This window comes from Papio anubis, chromosome 14 (assembly GCF_008728515.1).
Source record: "Papio anubis isolate 15944 chromosome 14, Panubis1.0, whole genome shotgun sequence".
Taxonomy (NCBI): Eukaryota; Metazoa; Chordata; class Mammalia; order Primates; family Cercopithecidae; genus Papio; species Papio anubis.
The window spans coordinates 43,449,215-43,474,457 of record NC_044989.1 but is presented as its reverse complement, the minus strand read 5'-3'; the positions used below and the strand labels follow the sequence as shown (position 1 = coordinate 43,474,457).

The window sequence follows — 25,243 nt, the reverse complement described above, 5'->3', positions numbered from 1 at the left end:
CTGCAGGCCTGAATGAGCCTTTTTCATCCCCCAGGGCCTCTAATGCCCTGCCATAGCCTCCCTACATTCTCTGTGAAGGGACTACACAGAGTTGGATTTTAGTACACACACATGACCCCTCCCCCTCCCCTGTTCTGGCTTTATGTAGGGGCTGGATGAGTTGGCAAACAGCCCATTTGGTCCGATTTATAAATTTCGTTCCATTTTAGCAAAGCAGAAATATGTTCCAAATGTTGGATCCTAGGAGAATTCAGGATCAACCTTGCACAAATAATTTATTTTTATTGTCTGCATGTGTAAGTCCTGCAGTGACCTACACATTCCATCTTAATTACTCAAAGAGCCATTGAGCACTCCCCCACCCCCAAAAAAGTATGCTTATGCTAGGAAACCTGATTTTGCCACCCAGTGAAAGTATATCCATGCTCTTAGCTGTGAGGAGGAACCTGGGGAAAGGAGAGGCAGAGAAAATGACTTATTCTATGCCTACATTGTTTACCTATCACTTGCTTGGTGGCAGTAACAAGATTCTCACTTAAGATGCCATTAAACACATTTATCAGCCGGGCACGGTGGCTCACGCCTGTAATCCCAGCGCTTTGTGAGGCTGAGGCAGGCAGATCATGAGGTCTGGAGTTCAAGACCAGCCTGACCAACATAGTGAAACCCCATCTCTACCAAAAATACAAAAATTAGCCAGGAGTGGTGGTGCGCACCTGTAATCCCAGCCACTCAGAAGGCTGAGGCAGGAGAAACGCTTGAACCCAGGAGGTGGAGGTTGCAGTGAGCCGAGATCACACCACTGCACTCCAGCCTGCACGACAGAGCGAGACTCCATCACACACACACACACACACACACATACTGCACTCCAGCCTGGGCGACAGAGTGAGACTCCGTCACACACACACACACTCCAGCCTGCGTGACAGAGTGAGACTCTGACACACACACCCCCTTTGCAGTGATTTTAATCTAGAAACCTTAATGATTTTCTGCCTTTTCAAGCCCAGCCCAGCCCTCTTCCTCACACACCCAGCAGGTGGCGCTCTTGCATACGTTTTGCTGCTGGTCCAGTTTTTCATTGGCTCACCATTTTTTATTTATAATTTCAGAGTAAGTGTTACCCACTAACAGTTACCTTGAGAATCATAGCTTTGGATGGGTCGTAGCCTCATCCACATCCATTTTTCATCCTACTGATCTGAAAAAACATTTCAATCATAGTATATAAAGTTGCTCCAGATTTTAGGGTCTGTAAAAAAAAAAAAAAAAAACCTAAATACTCAGGTGAATGATCACTTAGAGTAATTTATTGATGTTTCAGAGTCTGAAGGGGCGGGTTAGAAGAGAGTGAGTTTACAATCATTTTCTACTGCAGAAAAGCTCATATTTCAAATGTAGTTCATCTCTCTTTGAGAGATACATTTAACACTAAAAATGCAGCTGTAAGCCAGGCATGGTGGTGCACACTTGTAATCCCAGCTACTCAGGAGGCTGAGGTGGGAGGATTGCCCAGGAGTTCATGCCTGTGAAAGGCCACTGCACTCCAGCCTGAGTAACACAGCAAGACCCCATCACTAAAAGAAAGGAATTTAAGAACAAAAAAGCAGCCATACTGGAAGTATAGGAAAGGGGCTTTGTAAGAGGCAGGAAAGAAGTTAACTCAGTGTCCAAAGTTTTGTCCTAAAGAGAACAGGAAATTCCCTGGGTGGTTTTGCAACCACTCGGCCCCAAATGTGGTTTCTGTGATCCTGAATTAATTACCTAGTTAGGCAGCTGTGTAGCCCACACCTGAGGGAAAGTTGCCAACCTAACACTTTTTGTTCTAAGACCTAGCTGGTGAGACGTGAGGGACTTGGTAACATAAATGTGGTGATAACCACAGAAGAAGAATTATGAAACTGGCCCACCAAAGCCCAGCTCAATGGAAATGGCCAGCACTTCTTTTTTCCTCCATTTAAAATGAAATAAAAGCAGCTACATTATACATTTTATACTAGCAGGTACTCTGTACACAGCATGTCCCATAATATGTCCGCATGTTATCTCCAGAATCCTAATCTGCAAAGTGGGTGTTCTCACAGCTGTTGACTGGGACTCACCCCAGATTTGGACGTTGATTCAAACAGATGTTTCCATTGGTTCTGTATCTGAAATCTTGTTACTAACCTAATAAAAGTGCCTAGGGAAGTGGCTGTTTCACACTGTTTGGTGAGATGTTTGGGGTCATCTCACCAAAGAACAAACCAGACCACAGTTGCCCAGGTATATCAAGGGGTCAGTGTAGGGTAGGTGCTAAAAGTGAAACTGGTCCCTCTGAGGTCACCTACTCTTGGCTCTGAGTCCTAGGGTCCAGGACTTGGGTACCCCCACAGCTCTGCACTCATGAGTCTGTGGCTCTCTGTCCATCTGGCCATAGTTCAGAAGCCTGGCTTTCTCCACCCTTATGCTTTGTCAATTTGGTTTAATACATAAAGATGGTTTAGTTCTTGTTTTTTAAACACCTTCACAGATATCATTTGCACCTTGACAAAGGTGAGAGATGAATAAAGCAGGAATATTATCTTCGTTTTACAAGGAAACCCAAGTACCAAAGAGATGATGTGATTTGCCTAAGACCACATGATTTCTATGGGGCAGGCAGGGCCTGAACTCCAGCCCAGCATTCCTGATCCTTACCCTGGACTCTGGCTCCCTGGGCTGTGAGGGGAGTACAGTAGTGGGAAATGCAGGCTACACTCCAGGAACTCGAATCCCTGAGTGGCAGGCCTGGTTCTTTCCCCAGCGGGTCCTGGACCTTCCAGCTTCAGGTCCAAGCTTTTTGACAACCTGTATGAGCGCGGAGCGAGAAGTGCCCTAGACCAGACTCCAGATCGTTCCTAGTGGGGCTGTCAGCGGCTTTAGCCTCACTGGGCGCTAGGTGGGGGTGTCTGCTCCGTACCCGGACGAAGGCGGGGCGCCCGCTGGCAAAGCGCATTTTCCAGCGCAAGCTGTTGGGGTGTGGGGCTGGCGGGAGAGGGAAAACAGAGGGGGGCGCGCCCACCAACAGCGTCTGTGCAGCCCCACCTGGGCCGCGGGTTGGTCTCAGCCGGATCCTGCCGCCCTCATCGAGCTAAGGCTGGGCGCGGCGCCCCTACGGCCGGGGAGAGAAGAGCCGGGAGGACGCAACAGGCCCAGGCTGTGCCGGGCGGGGAGCCTCGGCGGGCAGCTGCGCCCCCAGCCCGAGGGCTGGGGGAGGCCGGGCCGACCAGCAGACGGAAAGGGTGGCGCTAAGTCGCCTTCAAGCCCGCACGGCTCTCCCAGCCTTTCCTCCTGTCCTCAGAGTCAGCTCCCCCGCCCGGGACGTCCCGCGCCACTCCGCGCCTTTGGCCCTGGCTCAAGGTCTTGTGATGTGATTAGCAAAGCCAGCGCCTTGTCCTCAGACACTCAGCCCTGCCCGGCAGGCCCCGGCGCTCAAGCCCTGTTTACTGAGCCTGGGCGGGGAGGGGGCGGAGAAACGAGCCTGGGCTCCACCGGCAAGACTGCCGCGGCGGCCGCCCGCGTGGCCACCACCACCCCACCCCCACCCCCACCCCCACCGCGACTCCACGTGCAGTCGGGCTGGAGCTGCCACCGACAGGACGCAGTCCCCGAGCCCCCGCCTCCTGGCCGAAGCACCCTTTGCAAACCCGCCGGGCGGCGCGGATGGTTGCGATATTCTGGCATTTTGCAATTCCCGCGCCCAGCACAAAACCAAAGGTGGGAACTAAAAGCTCCACAGGTCCGCCTCGGAGAACAGGGCAAGGAAAGACACGTCCAGGGCTGCAGAATCCCGGCCACGCTAAATGTACCGGGGCTCTCCGACCGCGCAGCCCCAGAAAAGGAAAGCCGTGCCTTCCCGCCGCCACCCGGCGGCACCCACTGGGGTCGAACGCTACACGCCGCACCGGGCGCCCGGGTCGCTGGCCCCGCCCCGAGGCCTCCCGCCCCCTTCCCCAGAGAAAAAAAATTGGCGGCGGCCAATGGGAGGCCGAGAAGGCGCCTGACGTTCGCGAGCTGGCGGGCGGCGTTGCCTGGAGACTCCGGCGGGGGCCCAGTTCTGTCCCCTCCCCCGGCACGCCCGCCCCGCCGCAGCCGCACTCCCGGGCTCTATATAGGGCGCGCGCTCGCCGGCTGCAGAGTTCCAGCAGTCCGCGAGCTGCCGTCGGCTCCGCGGGGGGGGGCGGGCCGGGCACCCCGGGGCGCGGAGGAGCGCTCCTCGCTTCTCTCCTTCCCCCCTGCCGCACTCCGCCGGACCCTCCCGCCGGCCCGCGCCGCTGCCCTCGCCCTCTCCTCTCGCCCCCCGGCAAACTTTCGGCCCCTCCCCGCCCCTCGCCCGTTATTCGTCGTGGCTCAAGCCCGGCCACGCCACCCCGAGGGCTCCTCCCGACCTCCCGGCCTGCCGCTCCGGCCACTGCGGGATCCAGAAACATGTCGACCACACTTTTGTCCGCGTTCTACGATGTCGACTTCTTGTGCAAGGTACGCCGGGGAGCGGGCCGGGCCGGCAGCAGCCGTTCCAGTTCTTGGACTTTGCCTCTGTCCCCTGGTCCTGGGGGACGCCCCTCCCGCCCTGCCTTTCGGGTCGGGAAAGTCCCGGGGTTTGCAAAAGTGTGTGCGAGCGCCCTGGAGGAGGAGGAGGGGGCGGCAGGGAGGGCGCTGGTGTCGCGGTTGAGTTTCTCCACTGCCGACCGCGGCCACGCTGCCCGGGGCTTCCCGGACGGGATTCGCGCCGCCCATCTCGGCGGCCGGGGCGGAGGATCACGTGTCGAAACCCAGCGCGGCCCGCGGTGGGCGTCCTCCCCTCTCCCGCTTCCTCCAGCAAGATCTTGCTGCTTTTGCGTGTGTATGGGTGGAGGGTGGAGGCCGAGTCGGGATCCGCCAAGAGTGGGGGAAAAAGAGGAAAAGAATCAGGCTGGGAGTTTCTCTGTGGCTCGACCCGTGTCTGCCTTCCCCTTCCGTTTTTCATCCCTTCCACGCTCCCCTTCCTTTGGCAGACGGAGAAATCCCTGGCCAACCTCAACTTGAACAACATGCTGGACAAGAAGGCGGTGGGGACGCCCGTGGCCGCCGCCCCCAGCTCCGGCTTCGCGCCAGGCTTCCTCCGACGGCACTCGGCCAGCAACCTGCACGCACTCGCCCACCCCGCGCCCAGCCCCGGCAGCTGCTCGCCCAAGTTCCCGGGCGCCGCTAACGGCAGCAGCTGCGGCAGCGCGGCGGCCGGCGGCCCGACCTCCTACGGCACCCTTAAGGAGCCGTCGGGGGGCGGCGGCACAGCCCTGCTCAACAAGGAGAACAAATTCCGGGACCGCTCGTTCAGCGAGAACGGCGACCGCAGCCAGCACCTCCTGCACCTGCAGCAGCAGCAGAAGGGGGGCGGCGGCTCCCAGATCAACTCCACGCGCTACAAGACCGAGCTGTGCCGGCCCTTCGAGGAGAGCGGCACGTGCAAGTACGGCGAGAAGTGCCAGTTCGCGCATGGCTTCCACGAGCTGCGCAGCCTGACTCGCCACCCGAAGTACAAGACCGAGCTGTGCCGCACCTTCCACACCATCGGCTTCTGTCCCTACGGGCCGCGCTGCCACTTCATCCACAACGCGGACGAGCGGCGGCCCGCGCCGTCGGGGGGCGCCTCCGGGGATCTGCGTGCCTTTGGCACGCGCGACGCGCTGCACCTGGGCTTCCCGCGGGAGCCGCGGCCCAAGCTGCACCACAGCCTCAGCTTCTCGGGCTTCCCGTCGGGCCACCATCAGCCCCCGGGCGGCCTCGAGTCGCCGCTGCTGCTCGACAGCCCCACGTCGCGCACGCCGCCGCCGCCCTCCTGCTCCTCGGCCTCGTCCTGCTCCTCCTCCGCCTCCTCCTGTTCCTCGGCCTCCGCGGCCTCCACGCCCTCGGCCCCGGCATGCTGCGCCTCTGCGGCGGCCGCGGCTGCGGCCGCTCTGCTCTACGGCAGCGGGGGCGCCGAGGACCTGCTGGCACCTGGGGCCCCGTGCGCGGCCTGCTCGTCAGCCTCGTGCGCCAACAACGCTTTCGCCTTCGGCCCAGAGCTCAGCAGCCTCATCACGCCGCTCGCCATCCAGACCCACAACTTTGCCGCCGTGGCCGCCGCCGCCTACTACCGCAGTCAGCAGCAGCAGCAGCAGGGCCTGGCGCCCCCTGCGCAGCCCCCGGCACCGCCCAGCGCACCCCTCCCCGCCGGGGCCGCCGCGCCTCCCTCGCCGCCCTTCAGCTTCCAGCTGCCGCGCCGCCTGTCCGACTCGCCCGTGTTCGACGCGCCCCCCAGCCCCCCGGACTCGCTGTCGGACCGCGACAGCTACCTTAGCGGCTCCTTGAGCTCTGGAAGCCTCAGCGGCTCCGAGTCCCCCAGCCTCGACCCCGGCCGCCGCCTGCCAATCTTCAGCCGCCTCTCCATCTCCGACGACTGAGGCAAGAGGGCGCCAGTGAGGAGGAAGGGAAGGCGGTTCAGAGATGTTGGAGGACACCCCTCGCCATCTCGCCCCTGCTGGGGGCCCGGGAGTGGGGGGGGTGACATGGGCCCCAGGCAGACTGCAAGCCCGACCGAGCACTTGGACTCGAACTCTGTGCCTGGAGGGGCCCCCACCTCTCCTTTTTCGGTTTCCTCTTTTTTTTTTTTTTATTATTATTATTACGAAGTTTCATTCTTTTTGAGCAAAAAAGTCGAGGAACTTTTTCTATTGAACAAAATATTCACAACAGGGCAGTTGTGATACGAATAGAACAAAAAACAAACACTTAAACTTTTTTAGGACTCCAATGAGTTTGGGACTTCAGGAAAAATCAACCCAGCACCAGCAGCTATCAACCACCATTCCATCTCTTCACTTGAACAGCATTAGTTAAGTCCAGATGTGGGAACCCTTAAGAAGTTCCTAATTGTCTCAGATCGGTGTTATACCAGCCAGCCACCACCTTGCTAAACCTATAAGCTTTTTAGAATCCAATATTCTGCCAAGAATATGCCTTGATAGTTAGCCCTCAGCCCATAGGTGTTTTTTGTTTTTTAACAATTATATATGTCTGGGGGTGAAAAACAAACCCTTGCATTCCAAAGGTCCATACTGGTTACTGGTTTCATCGCCACCACTTAGTGGGTGTTTAGTTTAGAACCATTTTGTCTGCTCCCTCTGGAAGCCTTGGGCAGAGCTTACTTTGTAATTGTTGGAGAATAACTGCTGAATTTTTAGCTGTTTTGAGTTGATTCGCACCACTGCACCACAACTCAATATGAAAAAAACTATTTAACTTATTTATTATCTTGTGAAAAGTATACAATGAAAATTTTGTTCATACTGTATTTATCAAGTATGATGAAAAGCAATAGATATATATTCTTTTATTATGTTAAATTATGATTGCCATTATTAATCGGCAAAATGTGGAGTGTATGTTCTTTTCACAGTAATATATGCCTTTTGTAACTTCACTTGGTTATTTTATTGTAAATGAGTACAAAATTCTTAATTTAAGAGATTGTATGTAATATTTATTTCATTAATTTCTTTCCTTGTTTACGTAAATTTTGAAAGATTGCATGATTTCTTGACAGAAATCTATCTTGATGCTGTGGAAGTAGTTTGAGGAACATCCTATGAGTTTTCTTAGAATGTATAAAGGTTGTAGCCCATCCAACTTTAAAGAAAAAAATGACCACATACTTTGCAATCAGGTTGAAATGTGGCATGCTTTTCTAATTCCAACTTTATAAACTAGCAAAAAAGTGTTTGCTTATTCCACCAGTTCTGCTGTGACATACTGGAGTATCTTAAGACATGTAGCAATAACGGGGAGTGGGGGGGAGTCTCACAGTGCCTTTGGAAGGGCCCGAACTTGCCTTAAATCTTCCTCAACCAAATAAGTATTTTATTAGTGCTTGAGAGAATCTGAATGTAGGATGGGTTCAACTGCACAAAAGGAAAAGATTTTTACCACTTTTTTTATATAGATATAAAGTGAAGCGACCGCCTCTTAGTGCTGAAATATGTAGTACACGAATATGCCTTGTTTAATTACAGAAAATTCCAAAACTTGTACTATTTTTTTTTTTTTCCGTGTAGAAAGGCAGGAATGTTTCCTAAGCTTTCCTGGACAGCAGATGAATGAGCGGTAGCTTTAGTTTGTACGTAGGTACAGTTGGAGCACTATATGTACTCTCTGGACTACTTTGACAGAAGTAGGTTTTTGAATGTAACAAGATAAGTCAACTTGAGTTGTAATATATTTTGGGGAATCAGTTCACTACAAATTGTGACTGTAAACATTGTACTGTAAATGTTTTGTAGTTTTCCCCCAATAAAATTTTTGGGAAAAAAAGGTACTACCATGTAAGAGCTTTCTTTTTAAACAGGAATGTCTAGCTTTCTAGCTTCCCAGCTAACCATGTCTGCCATTCCCCAGGTCTTGGCACGGTCGGGAAGGACTTGGAGCTGGCAGAGCCAAGAGTTCAGAAGAACCTGCGTCCTCTCAGCCCGTATATGTTTTATAAGCAAGTTCTTCTAACTGAAAGTAATTATTTGGACTGTCAAGGGCATTAGTTAGCTGTCCCTTTGGTAATAAGATGCATCCCAGAGTTGGCTGGCTGGCTGGCTGGTGGCAGGGCCTGGCCAGGAGGCCTGAAGGGGTGTGGCCTGCCTGTGAGTCACCGGGTGGATCATGTGGCTGCGGTAGCAGCTGAGGGTCTGATTTTTTGCTGGGAAACAGAACTGCTTGGGTGGGGAAGGGGAGGAGGATCTTTCTGCAGCCGGTGGCCTGCCAGGCCTGAGTGCTGAGCTGGAGGTGGAGAGTGAGGCCAGGCTTTTTCTGGGTCGGAGAACTGGAGTTTTGCCTGGATTTTGAAAAGCCTGGTATGTCCTTGTTCAGGGTGGAGGGAACGATAAAACAGGTTAAACTTATATCTGAGTGATGTTTGCTTATGTGAACAACTTCCTCTGGGAATGAACACATTCAAGTTACTTATGCAAAAATATTTCATGTCTGTGCTTTAGAGGACTGTAAGTGACCAGAAAGCAAATTCAACCCAGGTCTCTAGAAAAAGGGAAAAAAAGACATTGATTTGTCTGTTGATTTCGCAAACAGTTGAACAAAATCTTACTATAGTGACTCTGGCTGTTTCTAACTTTAAAACAATCATTTTAGGAACTTAAATCGGGTTCATAAATCAATTCAGGTTTTTTCTCCTCCACTGCTGCCCCTCATACACACAGTTCAGACACTTTTTCCAAAGTAGGTAAGAGATTTAGCAATGGTTTGCTCTCTCATATACAACAGCTGGGCTCCATCAACAATCCTCGCATCCCCGCTCCCTCCGGGGCCCTGCCTTAGTCAGGGTCTCTGGTGACTCACAGCTGAGCATGGAGGGGAGGGGGCGGTCTGATGGATACACCAGGCCTCGGGCAGCTGTTTCACGTTAACGATGATTGCACTGGTGTTAACTGGAGCGTTTTGGTGCTTGTTGCGTGCTGCCAAAGGGGATGGGAAACAAGTTTCAAGGTTCTCCCAGATGCCAGCCCCTGACTGAAGGCCTCAGCAGCGGGGGAGGGGAAGCCCAAGGCCAAGGAGGACTCAGGAGGGGCGAAGACTCTGCAGGCTCCCCAGCCCCTGCACCATAAAGAATGTGCAGTGGGGAGGAAAAGTCTAAAATGTGGTGCTATTTAGGTTAAGCTGCATTTCAAAGGCCTTGTTTCCACTTCATTCCTAAACTTATTTTTCTAAACAAGTACTTTTGATCAGCTGGAATGTTGGGGTAAGCCACATTCATTTTTAAAAACTGGTTTGTTTCAAAAGCCCAACTGTTAGGATCTGAAGTTTTGTATCCCAGACCCAGTGGAGCGTGGAAAGCTAGGGGGGATCATTCAGAAATTTCCTCTTGCCGCAGATCAATGGAGGGTACTTAGGTCACTGTCTTCCTGCAGGACCTGGAAATTAACAGGAAAAAAAAAAAAACAAAAAACCTCTACCGTTGCTTGATCACCCTTAGAAAAGTTTTCTTGTAAATTAAGGAATTAGAAGATTGCAAGTAATGACAAACCAAAATTCCCATCCCGGACTGGTGACTCTGAGTTACACTTAGAAACTGTGGGAGAAAATTCCTCCGTAGTCAGTTGTGAAAATGAGCCCAGAATGTGATGGTGTTTAGAATGTCTTCATCGTGGCGTTTCCACTGGATGTCTGAAGACTAAGGTATTTTTTAAGTAGCTCAATTAGTGTGTGCCACCTTCTAATTCTATTTCAGAGAAAGGATGTGTGCACGTACACATTTTCCACCCCTCATGCTGTCTGAATCTACTGCTGGGTGTGTAAAAACACACACACACACACACACACAAACTATTCAGAAGGCCAAAGCTCTGCACCAGCCCCAGGGAATAGATGGAGGATTGTGAGCCCTGCAGTGGCTCAGGACCCCGGATGACAGAGCAAGGCCTGGTGGGCCTGACGCAGGAAAAACAAGCAGGCCTAGCTCTTGGCCGCCAGCCTGGCTCGGCACTAGAATGCTCGGTGCTAAAACCTGCCTGGGGGGTTTCCGAAAAACCCCAGGGTGGCCACGTGCAGGGAGGAAGCCCGCTAGAGAGCATTGAGCCTCGGAAGGGAAGCGTCCCCAGACACCCGCTCTCCTTCAGTCTTGCTTGTGGTGACAAGTGAGGGCGGATGTGACTCTCACCAAGTTTTCTTGAGACCGGAAGTTGGGTCTCGGCACCGTCCTCGGCCCTGGAAGTTCGTAGGAGCCGGCACAGCCCTTAGAGGCTAGCCGGGCTTACCTTCCATCAGGGACCCATTGTCGTGAATTCTAACTGTGTTTATTTTTTCTTGTCCACACTCCTGGAGGATGTGCAACGCTGTGGCCGCGTAGGGCAGTTCCAGTTCTGTGCTGCTGCTGGCACGGCTGAGGGAGGGAGGAGGAGAGCGGGGGCTGGGGCGGGGCGGGGCCTGGCGGTTGGACAGGCCTCCCCAGGCCGAGCCCTGCAGGGAGGAGGCGGGAGGGAGCAGGGCAGCAGGAAGCCACAGCGCCTCCAGGGCCCAGCCTCTCCTGATGGATTTTACTAGACCTTGAAAGTGTGTGTGTGTGTGCGCGCGCGCATGCATGCCGTGCACGTGTGTGGAGGTCTGAGGGGTGTGCCTGCATGGGAAGTGTATTAGTACGTGTTTCTGTGTCCTTTTCTGTCTATGGGTGTGCAGAGGTGTGTGGGTATTGCTCTGTGTGCAGGTGTTCAGGGGTCGCCCTAGGGGAGTACTGGTGTGTGGATCTGTGTGCTTCTGCATGTGGAGGTTATGTGGGGGGAGGGTCTGTGGGTATGGCTGTGTTTGGATGTGGGTGTGCCTGTGTGTAAGTGTGTGTGTGGGCCTGTGTGTAAGTGTGTGTGTGGATGTATGTGAGTGCTGGTGTGGGTTTGGGTGTATCTGTTGCTATGTAGGTATGTGGGTCTTTGGGGTGTGCCTGTGTGTTGATGTGTCTGTTGTGATGGGGTTGGTGTGTATGCAGGGGTGTGTGTTGGTGTACATGGGTGTGTCTGTGTAAGTGTGTGTGGATGTGTGTGAGTGCTGGTGTGGGTTTGGGTGAGTGCTGGTGTGGGTTTGGGTATGTCTGTTGCTGTGTGGGTAGGTATGTGGGTCTTTGGGGTATGTCTGGGTCTGGGGGTGGGTGTGTGTGTGATCTATGGGAGTGGGGTTTGGGTGTGCCTGTGTGTAGCTGCTGCTGTGTGTGGGTAGGTGTGTGGCTCTGTGGGGGGTGAGCAGCTGTAGGTGTTGCTGTGTATTTGGGTCTGGATGTGTCTGCTGCGGTGTGCATGTGGGTGTGTCTGTATGTGGGTGTGGGTGTTACCAACACCTATGGAGGAAAAGCAGACCTTTTTAGCATGGCTCTTTCAAGTTTAAAAACTGCTTTCAAAACCCGGAAATGACCGCCAGGCTGGCATCCGCTTCCTGCAGGGCAGCAGGCCGGACAGGGCTGGGTGGGAGGGTGGCCAACGGGCCCCCGCCTTGCAGGGACCCCAGACTCACCTCCATAGCTGGGCACACCTGCCAAGGACAGGCCTCGGTGCCCCTGGCTGTCTGCAGGGACATTTTTAGAAAGAACTCACTCTGGGGGAAGGGGGAGGGGCCCTTTTATTTTCATCTGGGCAGAAATAGCTCCTGTCAGATAGCAGCTCTTGTGCCCTCTGGGGCGAGAGGCAGCTCTGAAATAGAAGGAAAGATATTAAGGACTCGAGACAGACAAGAAAACTCCTGAGCTCGCTGAAACCAAGTTTAAAATGTTTCTCTAAAAATAAGCTTTGTTTTTCTTGTGGATTCCTCCAGCCCTCGTGTCAGGGTGCTTAGCTGGTTTGGGACGCCAGGCGGAATTTTTAAAAAACCAAGTGTTTCCCAGCTGTGGCCTTGGAAAGTTCTCTGTTTTCCATTTATTAAACTCCTAGTTTCCGGCTAATTAAAATTATTTTCAAATAAAACTCCATGGCCCAGCAATATTTGATGAAACACAGAATTCCCGGTGACCCCTCTGCAGGGGGCCAGGCCCGGCTGTGGGGCCGCCTGTGTCCCCTCCACTGGGCTCAGTGTTGGTTTTATGGGGAGAGGGAACCCGGGCCTTTGAAATGCAGACCCAGGGCCTTGTCTTACTAAATCCCACCTCCGCCCCCGTGGTGAGTGCTTGCTGGCGTGGTGACTGCTTGCAGGCGGGCAGTCTCCGAGTCCTGCACCACTTGAGAAGGGGCTGCGGGGTAATTGGAAACCTGTTGTTTGTTTCCCCTGCACCACTAATAACCTGAGCGGGGCGGGGGGTAGGGGGTGCACGTCAGGGGAAAGGAACTTGGCTGAGGCATGTGGCCACGTGATCTTCTGCTACCTGGTGGTTTCTCCCTGGCCTGGCAGCTGTGGAGGCTTCAGCTCCCACCAGGTCAATGTGCCAGGACTTTATTGAGCACCTATAAGAATCCCAGACCGACATCTAGTCCCCGAGTTGAGTGGGACTTGACTGACATCCAGGGCCACATGTTTTGCAGATGGAAGTCGGTGAGGCTGCAGGGTGGAGGCAGATTTTGCTGAGGGCCAGAGCCAGTGGGATTCAGACTTGCAGGCGGATCCCCCTCCGTGGTCCCCCGCATTCAGCCCACACAGCAGTGGGGCAGGACGCTTGGTCTGTTGGCCCAGCCCTGCCCTTTCATTCATCCCACAGAAAGTTCTCCATTGTCTAGTAAATGCCTGCACTGGGCTAAGAGAGGGGAGCTGACAGGTGTTATTCCTGCCTTCAGGGAGTCTGCATAATGATTTCAAGGTTCATTCATGTTGTAGCAGAAATCAACTTCATTCCTTTTTTATGACTGAATAATATTCCAGTGGATGGGACTTTGAGTTGTTCCACCTTTTAGCTACTGTTGAATGTTGAATAATCCTGCTATGCACAAGTATACAAGTCCATGTGTGAACATAAACTTTTTTTTTTTTTTTTTGGAGATGGAATCTCACTCTGTCACCCAGGCTGGAGTGCAGTGGTGCAATCTCAGCTCACTGCAAACTCCACCTCCCAAGTTCAAGTGTGGTGTTACCACACTTGTCCAAACTGAACAAGATTCTCCTGCTTCAGCCTCCCGAGTAGCTGGGATTATAGCGCCACCACGCCCGACTAATTTTTGTATTTTTAGTAGAGACAGGGTTTCTCCATGTTGGCCAGGCTGGTCTCGAACTCCTGACCTCAGGTGATCCACCCACCTTGGCCTCCCAAAGTGCTGGGATTATAGGCATGAACCACCGCTCCTGGCCCATCTTAGTTTTTCCAAAAAGTACAATCACAAGCTGAAGTCCAGGCCATAATGGGGAAGAACAGGGTACTAAGGGAACATCTGTCAGGGAAATTGACCACACATAGGGCCCAGAAAGCGCCTGAAGAAGCAAGAAAGGGCCACGCATGGGGGCTCACACCTGTAATCACAGCACTTTGGGAGGCCCAGGCAGGAGGATCACCTGAGCCCAGAAGGTGGAGACCAGCCTGGGGGACATGGTGAAACCCCTTCTCTACAAAATATTATTTTTTTGAGACAGAGTCTTGCTCTGTTATCCAGGCTGGAGTGCAATAGCGCAGTCTTGGCTCACTGCAACCTCCGCCTCCCGGGTTCACGATTCTCCTGCCTTAGCCTCCCAAGTAGCTGGGTACTCCAGGTGCGTGCCACCACATCCGGCTAATTTCTGTGTTTTTAGTAGAGACAGGGTTTTACTATGTTGGCCAGGTTTGTCTTGAACTCCTGACCTCGTGATCCATCCACCTCGGCCTCCCAGTGTGCTGGGATTACAGGCATGAGCCACCATGCCTGGCTCTTTACAAATTAGCTGGGAGTGATAGTGTACCACTGCACTCCAGTCTGGGGAACAGAGCAAGACTCTGTGTCAAAAAAAAAAAAAAAGTTGTGTGTGTGTGTTTTTTTTCACCCCAGAGCGCAGAGGGTTATCACACGTGGAAAGAGCTGGGACTCTGGAGTCAGATGGGGGCAATGGATCCTCAGTGCTGCGAATTACTCGCTGGGTGACCTTGAGCACAGTTCACAGCCTCTTTGAGACTCAGTTTCTTCATTTGAAAAATGGGTTAATCCATAGTTGCTGTTATAAAGATTAAGTGAGATAATACATGTAAAGTGCCTTGCCCAGGGCCTGGAGGTGGTGTGTTGAGGAGCAAGGGCTGGCTGCTATTATTAGTAGTAGAATGCCTCATCCCCTTCTGCTGCCCTTCCTCCCCTAGCCCAAGCTCACAGTTCTCCAGGTCAGAATGCCTAAACAATTCTAATAGCTACTATTTATGGAGTTCCTATTACATACTAAAGCTTTACATATGTTAATGAAGTCCTTATAACAACCCAACACCGAAGTCCTATTGCTATTCCCATTTCAAAGATGAGGAAATTGAGCTCAGAGGAGTTGTTACATGCCTGCGGCCATGGACTAGGAAATGTCAAGGCAGAATCTAAAGGAATTTAAACTTTTGCTCTTTCAAATACCACAGGCTGCTTTCCTGACCCCTTTCTTCCTGCTTTACTCCCACCTGTCTATAAAGCCCTGATCCTTTAAGAAACCCTCCAGGATTTCATTCCAGGGTAGACTGTGTCCTGCCTCATCTGTGTGTTTTCTTGTTTTGTTTTGTTTTGTTTTAATAGAGACAGGGTTTCGCCATGTTGCCCAGTCTGGTCTCAAACTCCTGGAGTGATCCACCCGCCTCAGCCTCCCAAAGTGCTGAGATTATAGGCAGGAGCCACCACACCCGGCCTCATCTGTGTTTTTTAAAACACAGCTGGGTGCAGGCAAGGGACTCAATCTGGGAAAATGACCTCTGACCACTGCAATTGCCCAGAACTGGGCACATGATTCAAGTGGATCCAATCAGGGTTCTTTCTCAGGTCTTTTGCTTTTCTTTCCTTTTTTCCAAAAAAGTTGAAGGCTGAGCATGGTGGTTCACACCTGTGATCCCAGCACTTTGGGAGGCCAAGACAATGGATCACCTGAGGTCAGGAGTTTGAGACCAGCCTGGCCATCATGGCAAAACCCCGTCTCTACTAAAAATACAGAAATTAGCCAGGCGTGCGTGGTGGTGAACACCTGTAATTTCAGCTACTTGGGAGGCTGAGGCACAAGAATCGCTTGAACACGGAAGCGGAGGTTGCAGTGAGCTGAGATCATACCACTGCACTCCAGACTGAGCGACAGAGCGAGACTCCATTTCAAAAAAAAATAAACATTGACTTCGTGTAGCCCTCTCATTCCATAGATGAGAAAACTAAGGTTGAGAAGGGGTAGCCGCACCCCTCTGGAGACTTGCCAGTTTCTGGGTCTCTACCTAGCACTTGGAAAAGAAAGAACCCAGGACACCTCTCTGAGCATGTGCTGTGCCAATAGGGCTGTTGGTATCAATTCTCACCAAAGCAAACCCAAATCCTTCTTGGCCGAGAGGCTCAGCGTGGCTGGTCCCTGGATGTTCCATCCAGCAGGCTTCTCAGAGAGGGCCCAGAGAGTCTGTGGTGCTGACGGGCAGGAGCTTGCCAACAATAGCCCTGTGGGTCCAGAGCTGCTGCAGGGCTGGGACCGGAGGGGGCTTGGGCAAGCATCACCTCCATGGCTGTGGAAGGGCCTGGCCATGAGGGTTTACAAGCAGGGGCTCCCATAGGCCTGCATTCAAATCTCAGCCCAGTGCTGCCTCCTACCTGCATGACCTCGAGCAAATCTGAACTTCAGTTTTCTTTTTTCTTTTTCCTTTTTTTTTTTTTTTTTTTTTTTTTGAGACAGAGTCTTGCTCTGTCACCCAGGCTAGAGTGCAGTGGCGCGATCTCAACTCACTGCCATCTCCATCTCCCGGGTTCAAGTGATTATCCTGCCTCAGCCCCGAGAGTAGCTGGGATTAGAGGTGCGTGCCACCATGCCCAGCTAATTTTTTGTATTTTAGTAGAGACGGGGTTTCACCATGTTGGCTAGAACCTGTCTCAAGAAAAAAAAAAAAAGACCAGCCTGACCAACACAGAGAAACTCCATCTCTACTAAATATACAAAAATAGCTGGGCGTGGTGGCGCATGCCTGTAATCCCAGCTACTCGGGGGCTGAGGCAGGAGAATCGCTTGAATTCGAGAGGTGGAGGTTGCAGTGAGCCGAGATCGCACCATTGCACTCCAGCCTGGGCGACAAGAGTGAAACTCCGTCTCAAAAACAAAAAAGTGCAGTATTTATGGTTTGTTTGTTATTGCCAATTTGGGGCATTTTTCCACTTCTAATCAGGAGGCATTCAATACGAGGGGCATCAGGAAGGCCCCATGGTTTGCCCCCACCAAACTCCCAGGGTTTGTAGTTGTGCACGTGGCCATTCAGATTTAAATTAATTAAAATTAAGCAAAATATAAAGCTCAGCTCCTCAGCCACACTAGCTAGCTACATTTAGAGTATTCAATTGCCACATAGAGCTAGGGGCTACTGCATTAAACAGCACAGAGCATTTCTGTCATCACAAAAGTTCTGTTGGACAGCACTGTGAGTCTAGAATGTTCTATTAAAATGCCAATAGCTGAAGGAAAGACGCTTCCAGCAGCAGGTCCTAGGATGCCCCCATGATGCCCTTGCTGGTTCTCCTTCCTTCCAAAAGCCAAGAGACTCCAGAATATTCCCAAACTACTGCTCTACCTGGCAGACTGAAAGTGCCACTGGAGAAGGGAAGGGACTGAGCTCTGCCTAACTGTCCACACAGGTAGCATCTCTCAGCCCCACCCAGCAGTCTGAGACCCGCCTCCTCCCAGATGCACCTCACACCAACCCTTCCAGTTGCCCCTGTCCCCAAGCAAGTGACACCACATCTCTCAAGGAACCCATGCCAGAACCTGGCATGCTTCCCCAGTCTTTTCTCTCACTTCCCTCTACCCCTTCCCTCATAGGTTGCCCAAACATCATGACTCTGCTTTCTAACCAGGCCTTGACTTTGCCCCCTTTGTCTCTAGCTCCTCTGCAACTCAGGCCTCCCCCACGCTCGCCCGGACACCTGATCAACCAGGAGCCCTGGCTCATCCTCCTCCAGGCCACCACTCGTCTAGAGCAAGCTTCTAAAGCACTTGGGTGATCATACCCCTCTCTGCCCCAGGACGCTACACAGGGTCCCACCACCCACTGTTCAAGTCCAAGGGGCTCTGGGATCCAGAAAAACCTCCCCCTCTGCCTATGCTCCTTGCTTCTCAGCTGCTTGGGAGGGCCAAGGATTCCTAAAGATGCTGTTCACACTCTGGCCCTTAACTTCCCTTCCACCCCTGCCTGGGACATCCCCTTGTGACCCCCTGCTTCCTCGCCTCTTCCCTCAGCAGTCAGCCCAGGCTGAATCTCAACCTCAGATCTAGCCTCTCCACGCCACCCTGGCCCACCCGGGGCCCCATCCAGGCCTTTATCAGAGCACATATCACAGCATCCCACAACGGCTGGTTATGTCTGTCTTCCTCTCTACCCTGTCAGTTCCTTCAAAGCAAGAACATTCTGTTCCTCCCTGCAGCCCCCAAGCCTGGCTCCTCGAAGGGCTTCAATAACTGTTTGTACAACGAAACCAACCTGCCCTGTGAGACTGGCCCTGTTCACTCCCGTTGGACAGATGAGGAAAGTGGAGCTCACAGAATGAAAGATGCTTGCCCGAGGTCTCCCAGTGCATAAGTGGCAGCACCAGGATGCCGCCTCAGGCCCCCATAGAGAGGGCGGAGTGTCCCAGCCGTTCAGAAGAGGGAAAATGCATTATTCCTTGGTACAAGGAAGCTCGTATTGATTTTTTCCTCTTTTTTATCTTTTTTTTTTTTTTTTTTTTTTTTTTGAGACAGAGTCTCACTGTGTTGCCAGGCTGGAGTGCAATGGCGCTATCTCAGCTCACTGCAACCTCCGCCTCCTGGGTTCAAGCAATTCTCCTGCCTTAGCCTCCCGAGTAGCTGGGATTACAGGTACCTACCATCATGCCCAGCTAATTGTTTGTATTTTTGTGGAGACGGGGTTTCACCATGTTGGCCAGGCTGGTCTTGACCTTTTGACCTCAGGTAATCCGCCTGCCTTGGCCTCCCAAAGTGCTGGGATTACAGGTGTGAGCCATCACTCCTGGACGATTTTTTTCCTCTTATTCGGAACTCATGCCTGCTTGCTATTAATATTCTAGCAGCTGCAGTGAATCCCAATACGTGCAAGTGGAAAAGTCCCCCTTAACCTTTCTCCTCAGGCCCACTCAGCAAAGGTGACCACTTGGTAGCCACTTTGTGTGAGGCATTCCAGAGATCTGGTGAGGCAGCTATCTACAAATATTTATACACACACATTCATATATGGTTTCAGTCACAAAATGGGGTCATTCTCTCCCCTGGCCTATCATTTAGGGCACTGGAACACGATTGCATGTGGCTCCGTTTTTGAGGGTCCAGGGGATGGACAGGGAGGCTCTGCATTATTTTGCTTTTACCAACATTGCAGCATGAACTTTTTTTTACTCAGGGCCTTGGGTGAATATCTCCATCAGATGAATCCTGAGAAGTAGTATGCATGGGTCACAGTGTGGCTCACGTGTTTCTTGGGAGGGTCGCATGCATTTTTCCTCATTTATATTATTATTTTATTTTTTGTAGACAGGGGGTCTCGCTATGTTGCCCAGGCTGGTGTTGAACTCCTGAGCTCAAGCCATCCTCCAGCCTGCCAAAGTGCTGGGATTATAGGCATGAGCCACCGTGCCTGGCCCATCATGCAATTAAATGCTTGAAGCCTGCCCTCATAGTAACATGTTGCACTAAATATAATGCCTCGGAGGCTGCGTCCCTCCCTGTCTGTCCCTCCCCCCTGCCTGTTCTGAGTTTCTAGAGTCCACGTCTCAGGGGCTCCAGCCTGGACTCTGGTCTTTCTGCAACTCCCTGCCCTGTTCTCAAGTCCCCCTGTTGTCATCCACTGCCTAGGCTGGCACCACGGTCTGAGGCTGTCACCTGGGAGACCCAGGAGAGGCCTGGAGCAGTCCCAGTGGGTTCAGGGCTCCTGGGGCCTGAGGAACCAGAGGCACTGAAGCCACGGCAGGGAGGCCCCGCCTGTGTGATGGGTGGTAGGAGCAAAAGAAATCCTTTCTGTAACGACAGCGTTGGGATGAGAGCATGTGTGGGAAGGGATGTGTGTGACAGAGTGCGTGAGGCTTCCGTGTGGCTCTGTGAGTGGGGGTGAGCCAGCATGACAGCATGTGCGGTGGTGTGTGGGAGACACGCTCTGCGTGAGTTTTGGGGCGGTTGTGTCAGGCGTTATGTAAGGGAGGCGCTCCCTGGGGCCAACAAACCGCAGTGGTGTAACCGCCAGGCCAGCAGGGAAGAAGGGAAAATGTAAACACCATTCTGTGCCTTTCCCTGCCCTGCCACAGGCCCTTGCGGTCCTGCCTTCCCGCCACCTGAGGCCCCATGGGCTGGCTGGAGGGTGATGTTGGGGGTGTGCAGGCTGAGGCCGAGGGTCCCAAGAGCTCCATAGGTGTGCACATCTGCAGCTCTTGATCCTGGCCCAAGGGATAGCACCAAAGGAGAGCCCAGCCAGGGCCTAACTGGGCTTCTCCTAGTCAGTTGCAGGTCATGCATTCCCTACGAGTGAGGTGTGCAGCCTTCCCCACCCCACAGCACTCCTCTCTTTAAAGCCTTCAGGGTCTCCTGTGTCCCAGAGGCCTCTGCCTGGCATAGGAGCCCCTTGCCCTGCAATGAACCAGCTTGGGGCTCACGGCTCACCTGTTCACACCTGTACAGTGGCCTCAGGGCCAGCTGTCTGTGTCTCTCACATACACTCAAAGGTGCACCTCCTCCCTGCCCCGCTCCACATCCTGGTCCAGACACCTTCCTTCCCACCAGCTCCCAGTGTCCAGCCTTTCAGCCTGGCACCTGAGGCTCCCTCTTCTAGGAAGCAGCCCTGCCTGCTCCAGGCCAGAGGCCTTGCTCCCCACTCTGAAAACTCCTGAGGCTCCTGTGGACACATAACTGAACATCTGGCCAAGCTCAATACCCCCTGTTCTCCAGTTGCTCATTTTGATAATAATGGACATGGCCAGGTGCAGTGGCTCACACCTGTAATCCCAGCACTTTGGGAGGCTGAGACAGGAGAATCACTTGAACCTGGGAGCCAGAGGTTGCAGTGAGCTGAGATTGCGCCACTGCACTCCAGCCTGGGTGACAGACCAAGACTCCATCTCAATAATAATAATAACAAGAATAATAATAATGATCATAATAATAGTGGCCATAATTTATGGAGTATACTCTGTGAAATCCCCTCCCTCAAGGTTTGTATCATGCCACGCCGTCCTTGAAACAATCCTACAAGGCGGCGTTCTAACCATTATGGGAGCCAGAACCCCAACAGAGAGAGGTTAAGTGAATCATCCACGGTTATGCAGCCACACCTAGAAGTGGCTGGTGGCAGAACCTGTATTCACAATCTCCTGTGGCTGAGCCCCATTTCCCCACACCTCTAGGCTCTTGGGAAGCAGCAACTCTCCTGCCTCCCGCCCCCCACCTTCCCCAACATAGTGCCAGCTGGGTGGCCACAAGATACTCAAATCAAGGCTGTGGCTTACTCAGTGACTGCATGCAGTTGGTGCCATCTAAATGCTAGTTGATTAACTGAACAGGATTGAACGCAATCTTTTACTTGGAACAATAGAGTGAAATGTTGAGAGAAGGAGCTCTGGAGTCACTCAGCTGCATGACTTTAGGGAACTGACAGACCCCGCTGAGCCTCAGTTTCCTCATCTGCAAGATGGGAATCGCCATTGTGTCTTCCACACAAGGTTACTGAGAGAATTCCTGCGACGCTGGGTGTGATGGGCTTGGCTCCGTGCCTGGCACACATTTTGCAGTCACAAATGTCAACTGCTACTGCTCTATTTTCGGGGTAGAGCTGGGGCAAGTATTTCCCCCGATATTAACAGTGAGGAAAACTGAGGCCCAGAGAAACCCTTTTTCCAAGTTCCTGCAGGACTTGGACTGCACCTGCAAATTGCTGATTCCCAGCCTGGAACCATTAACAACAGGCCAGCATTTTTTATCCAGGTCAGTGTGGACAGAAGCAGTGGAGTCAGTGGAGGAAAATATTTTTCTAGACCTTACAAACATTTCTGATCAGCAAGAGGGCAGTGTCCTCTTGGAAAGATAGTACTCTCATTTTTCTACCCCTGTGAAGGAGGGATTAATCAAGGAGGGCTTCCAGGAAGAGGTGAGCATCAACCCTGTCTCCTTAAAGGAGGAAGACACTGTGGCACAGGCTCCAAATGCTTGGAGGTGAATTTGGCCTGGGCATCTATGCTCCCTCCATGATGGGTTTCCTTCAGGCATCAGACATGGAGCCACAGGGATGGGCCCTCCTGCCCTGTCTCAGACAGGCTCCAGGCCCTTCAAGGGAGGCTGAGCCTGTCTCTTCAGGGTGACCTGCCCTATCAGCCCTCCAATCCTGGAGGACCTCCAGCCTGGCCTGGCCTGGGGTCCACAGGCTGTACCTGAGCACTGTACCTCTATCCCCCTGTTTTCCCCCATCCCTTTCCAACGTAGGGCTTTGGGAGAATCTCCCCCAAAAGTCCACTTCTTTTTTTTTTTTTTTTTTTTTTTTGAGAAAGTCTTGCTCTGTCTCCCAGGCTGGAGTGCAGTGGTGTGATCTTGGCTCACTGCAACCTCCACCTCCTGGGTTCAAGTGATTCTCCTGCCTCAGCTTCCCGAGTAGTTGGGAATTACAGGTGCCTGCCACTGTGCCCGGCTAATTTTTATATTTTCAGTAGAGACGGGGTTTCACCATGCTGGCCAGGCCGGTCTCAAACTCCCGACCTCAGGCGATCCACCTTCCTTGGCCTCCCAAACTGCTGGGATTACAGGCATGATCCACCGTGCCTGGCGCCCAAAGCCCACTTCTGTCATCTCACTCCTGTCTGCTCTTATGGTCAAGTCCTGGCTTCTGCACCTGGCATCCCAGTCTAGGCCCCTGCACCTGGCCCTGCCCTCCTGCAGCCCCTGCTGACCTGTAGCTAACATTGCAGCAGCTCCCCCGCCCTCCACTCCTCCCCTCTTTTGCTGTTTCTCCACAGCCTCCTCACCAGTCAGCACACTATAGAGTTTACAGATTTGTCTTCATTGTCTGTCTCCCACTAAAATGTCAGCTACAGGAATTTGGGGAGGGGGAGAGGAGGGGTCTTTTTTCACTGTGCTCAACAAATACTTGAAGGGATGACTGCATGATCTCCAGCCTCCTGCCATCGCACACTCATGCCAGGCACCTTTACCCTGACGCTGTTATGCCCTTGCGCCAGTGTCCTCCCGATGCCTTTGGCTGAATCATGCTACCTCTTGCAGAAAGGCTTCCGGGATTATACCTGCCCACAGCCCAGCCTCCCCTCTCTGACCTCATTACAGTGCAGAGGGTTGTTCTCCCCTTCCCCAAGCTCAGGTGGATTTCAGAGGAAGAAGGTGGACAGGGCAGGTCTGCTGCCTGGGACAGTGCAGGGACCAGGTGTGCATAGTCCCAGGCTTGGGAGGCCAGGGCTCCTGTAACCCACCAACTTTGTCCAAGGGTGGGAAATGAGTCCTATACTTTCTCCTGTTTTGACCCTAAGAGCCTTTCGCTCCAAGTTCAACTTCAGCTAAACCTGTGGCAGGGGAGCCCACAATTGAAGTAGGAGGTGTCTTGTAACCCAGGTGGGCTGCTCAGCTCTAGGAAGGCCAGGCTCTGACCCAGAGACCCTGCAGCCAAGGCTCTGCCTTGGTGGCTTCTCATGAGCTGGAGGTTCAGGACCCCCTTGACCTTGGAATCCTTCCCTGAGCACACACAAAACAGTCTTGCTCTCTTGTCCAGGCTGGTGTGCACTGTCACAATCTTGGCTCACTGCAACCTCCACCTCCCGGGCTCAAGCCATCCTCCTGCCTCAGCCTCCCAAGTAGCTGGGATTACAGGCACACACCACTATGCCCGGCTAATTTTTTGTGTGTTTTTAGTAGAGACGGGGTTTCACCATGTTGGCCAGGCTGGTCTCGAACTCCTGGCCTCAAGTGATCCTTCCGCCTCGGTCTCCCAAAGTGTTGGAATTACAGGCGTGAGCCACCACGCCTGGCCATCCCTGAGCATTCTTGAGAGAAGCTGTCACCAGGCAGGCTGTGCTTCCCAGGGAGCGCACAGATGGGAGCGCACAGATTATCTTCTCAAAGAAACCCAAGCCAGGGAGGCAGGTGAGTGAAAACCAGAGAGATAGAAGGTGAGATGACTCAGGAGTTACTTGGTCCTGGCCCAAGCACAGGGCAGCAGGGGAGCTGGGAGTCCAGGGGAGAGGTGGCCTGAGGCTGGATCTGGGGCCACAGGCCCTTGGGTGGAGAATGTCCTCCTCAGAGCAAGCCGGGGCCGCCGGCCTCAGAGGTCTTTCAGGGCCTAGGATGGTGGCGTCTTCTTCCCTCTGGCTCCCCTTCACTGGGCCCATGCAGTCCCCACCTTCATGCATCCTGGGGAATGGGAACTGGAATGAGTCCCATGAACTGGAACGGCCAGCCTCCCTCGGCAGTAAAATAGTCTCTTGTGCAAGGATTAAATGGCATACAATACATAAAATACACCTTGCCTGGCACACAGTGGCACTAAGTCATGTCAGGGCCTTGCCCCACACCCCTGGTGGGCACCATCCCTGGAGATTTTCCCATGGTCACTTCTTCTAGTGAAGCCGGAGTCCACAGAGAGCCTCTCTGCATGGGGCTCCATGGAGGAAGAGGGATGCAGAGGGCTTGAGACCCCTCGCGCTGCCCAGGAGGGGTGGGTGAGCTCTTGCACCTGTACCTTACCCAGTTTGGGAGGTCCCTTCACTTCCCTAGGCCCCTATTCACCCCGAGCTCCTTCTCAGCCAGCCTCCTCCAGCACAACGCTCCTATCCCTGGAAACTCCTTCAGGCTCCTGCCCTCCCACAGCAATCGCGTCCCCCACCATGTCCCAGAGCACAGTCTCTGGGCCGCTCCCTTCCATTCTGGAGGTCCTGCTTGGTGTGTTCTTGGGCCAGGTCCTCAATCACTACGCCTTGTTTCCTCATCTCTTATTCCCTTACCTTTACTCTTCCCTGGAGATACAAGAGGGGAAATGTGCTCATCAAATAGTCACCGAGTTCCAGAGGGGTATAAGAAGCCCTGTATTAGGCCACACTGTCTTTTTAAAATTTCTACCTCCAGCCGGGTACAGTGGCTCACGCCTACAATCCCAGCACTTTCGGAGTCTGAGGTGGGAGAATCGCTTGAGGCTAGGAGTTTGAGACCAACCTGGGCAACATGGAGAAACCCCATCTCTACAAAAAATAGAAAAATTAGCTGGGCATGGTGGTGCGTGCCTGTAGTCCCAGCTGCTTGGGAGGCTGAGATGGGAGGATCACCTGAGTCTGGGACGTGGAGGTTGCAGTGAGCTGAGACTGCACCACACCACTTCAATCCAGCCTGAGCCACACAGTGAAACTCTGTCTAAAATAAAATAAAATAAATAACATAAATAAAATAAAATTCCCTAACAAGAGCCTGATCACAGGTGGCCTGTTTGCAGGAGACCAGCCCCATGACAGCATGTCTGCGAAATGATAGATTCTGTGTGGTCAGAAGGATGTTTAAGCTGTCAGGTAAAGTTAAAAGAGCTTGAAAGACTGGGCAAGGTAGCTCATGCCTGTAATCCCAGCATTTTGGGAGGCTGAGGCAGGAGGATTGTTGAGGCCAGGAGTTCGAGACC

The 25,243-nt window shown here is 52.9% G+C and overlaps 1 protein-coding gene across 1 annotated transcript; it reads left to right on the top strand.

Moving 5' to 3' along the window:
* Positions 1 to 4,110: 4,110 nt before the first annotated feature.
* On the top strand, positions 4,111 to 8,356 carry ZFP36L2 (ZFP36 ring finger protein like 2). The gene is made up of 2 exons (XM_003908567.4): positions 4,111 to 4,503; positions 5,019 to 8,356. The coding sequence occupies exons 1-2, from the start codon at positions 4,453 to 4,455 to the stop codon at positions 6,444 to 6,446; spliced, it is 1,479 nt and encodes a 492-aa protein (XP_003908616.1). The 5' UTR covers positions 4,111 to 4,452; the 3' UTR covers positions 6,447 to 8,356.
* Positions 8,357 to 25,243: the final 16,887 nt, after the last annotated feature.

Bases quoted from the DNA above. Each gene is read 5' to 3' on its own strand.
- ZFP36L2 (XM_003908567.4), top strand. From the start codon at position 4,453: ATGTCGACCACACTTTTGTCCGCGTTCTACGATGTCGACTTCTTGTGC. The intron at 4,504-5,018 runs GTACGCCGGGGA...TTCCTTTGGCAG, and splicing joins ATGTCGACTTCTTGTGCAAG to ACGGAGAAATCCCTGGCCAA.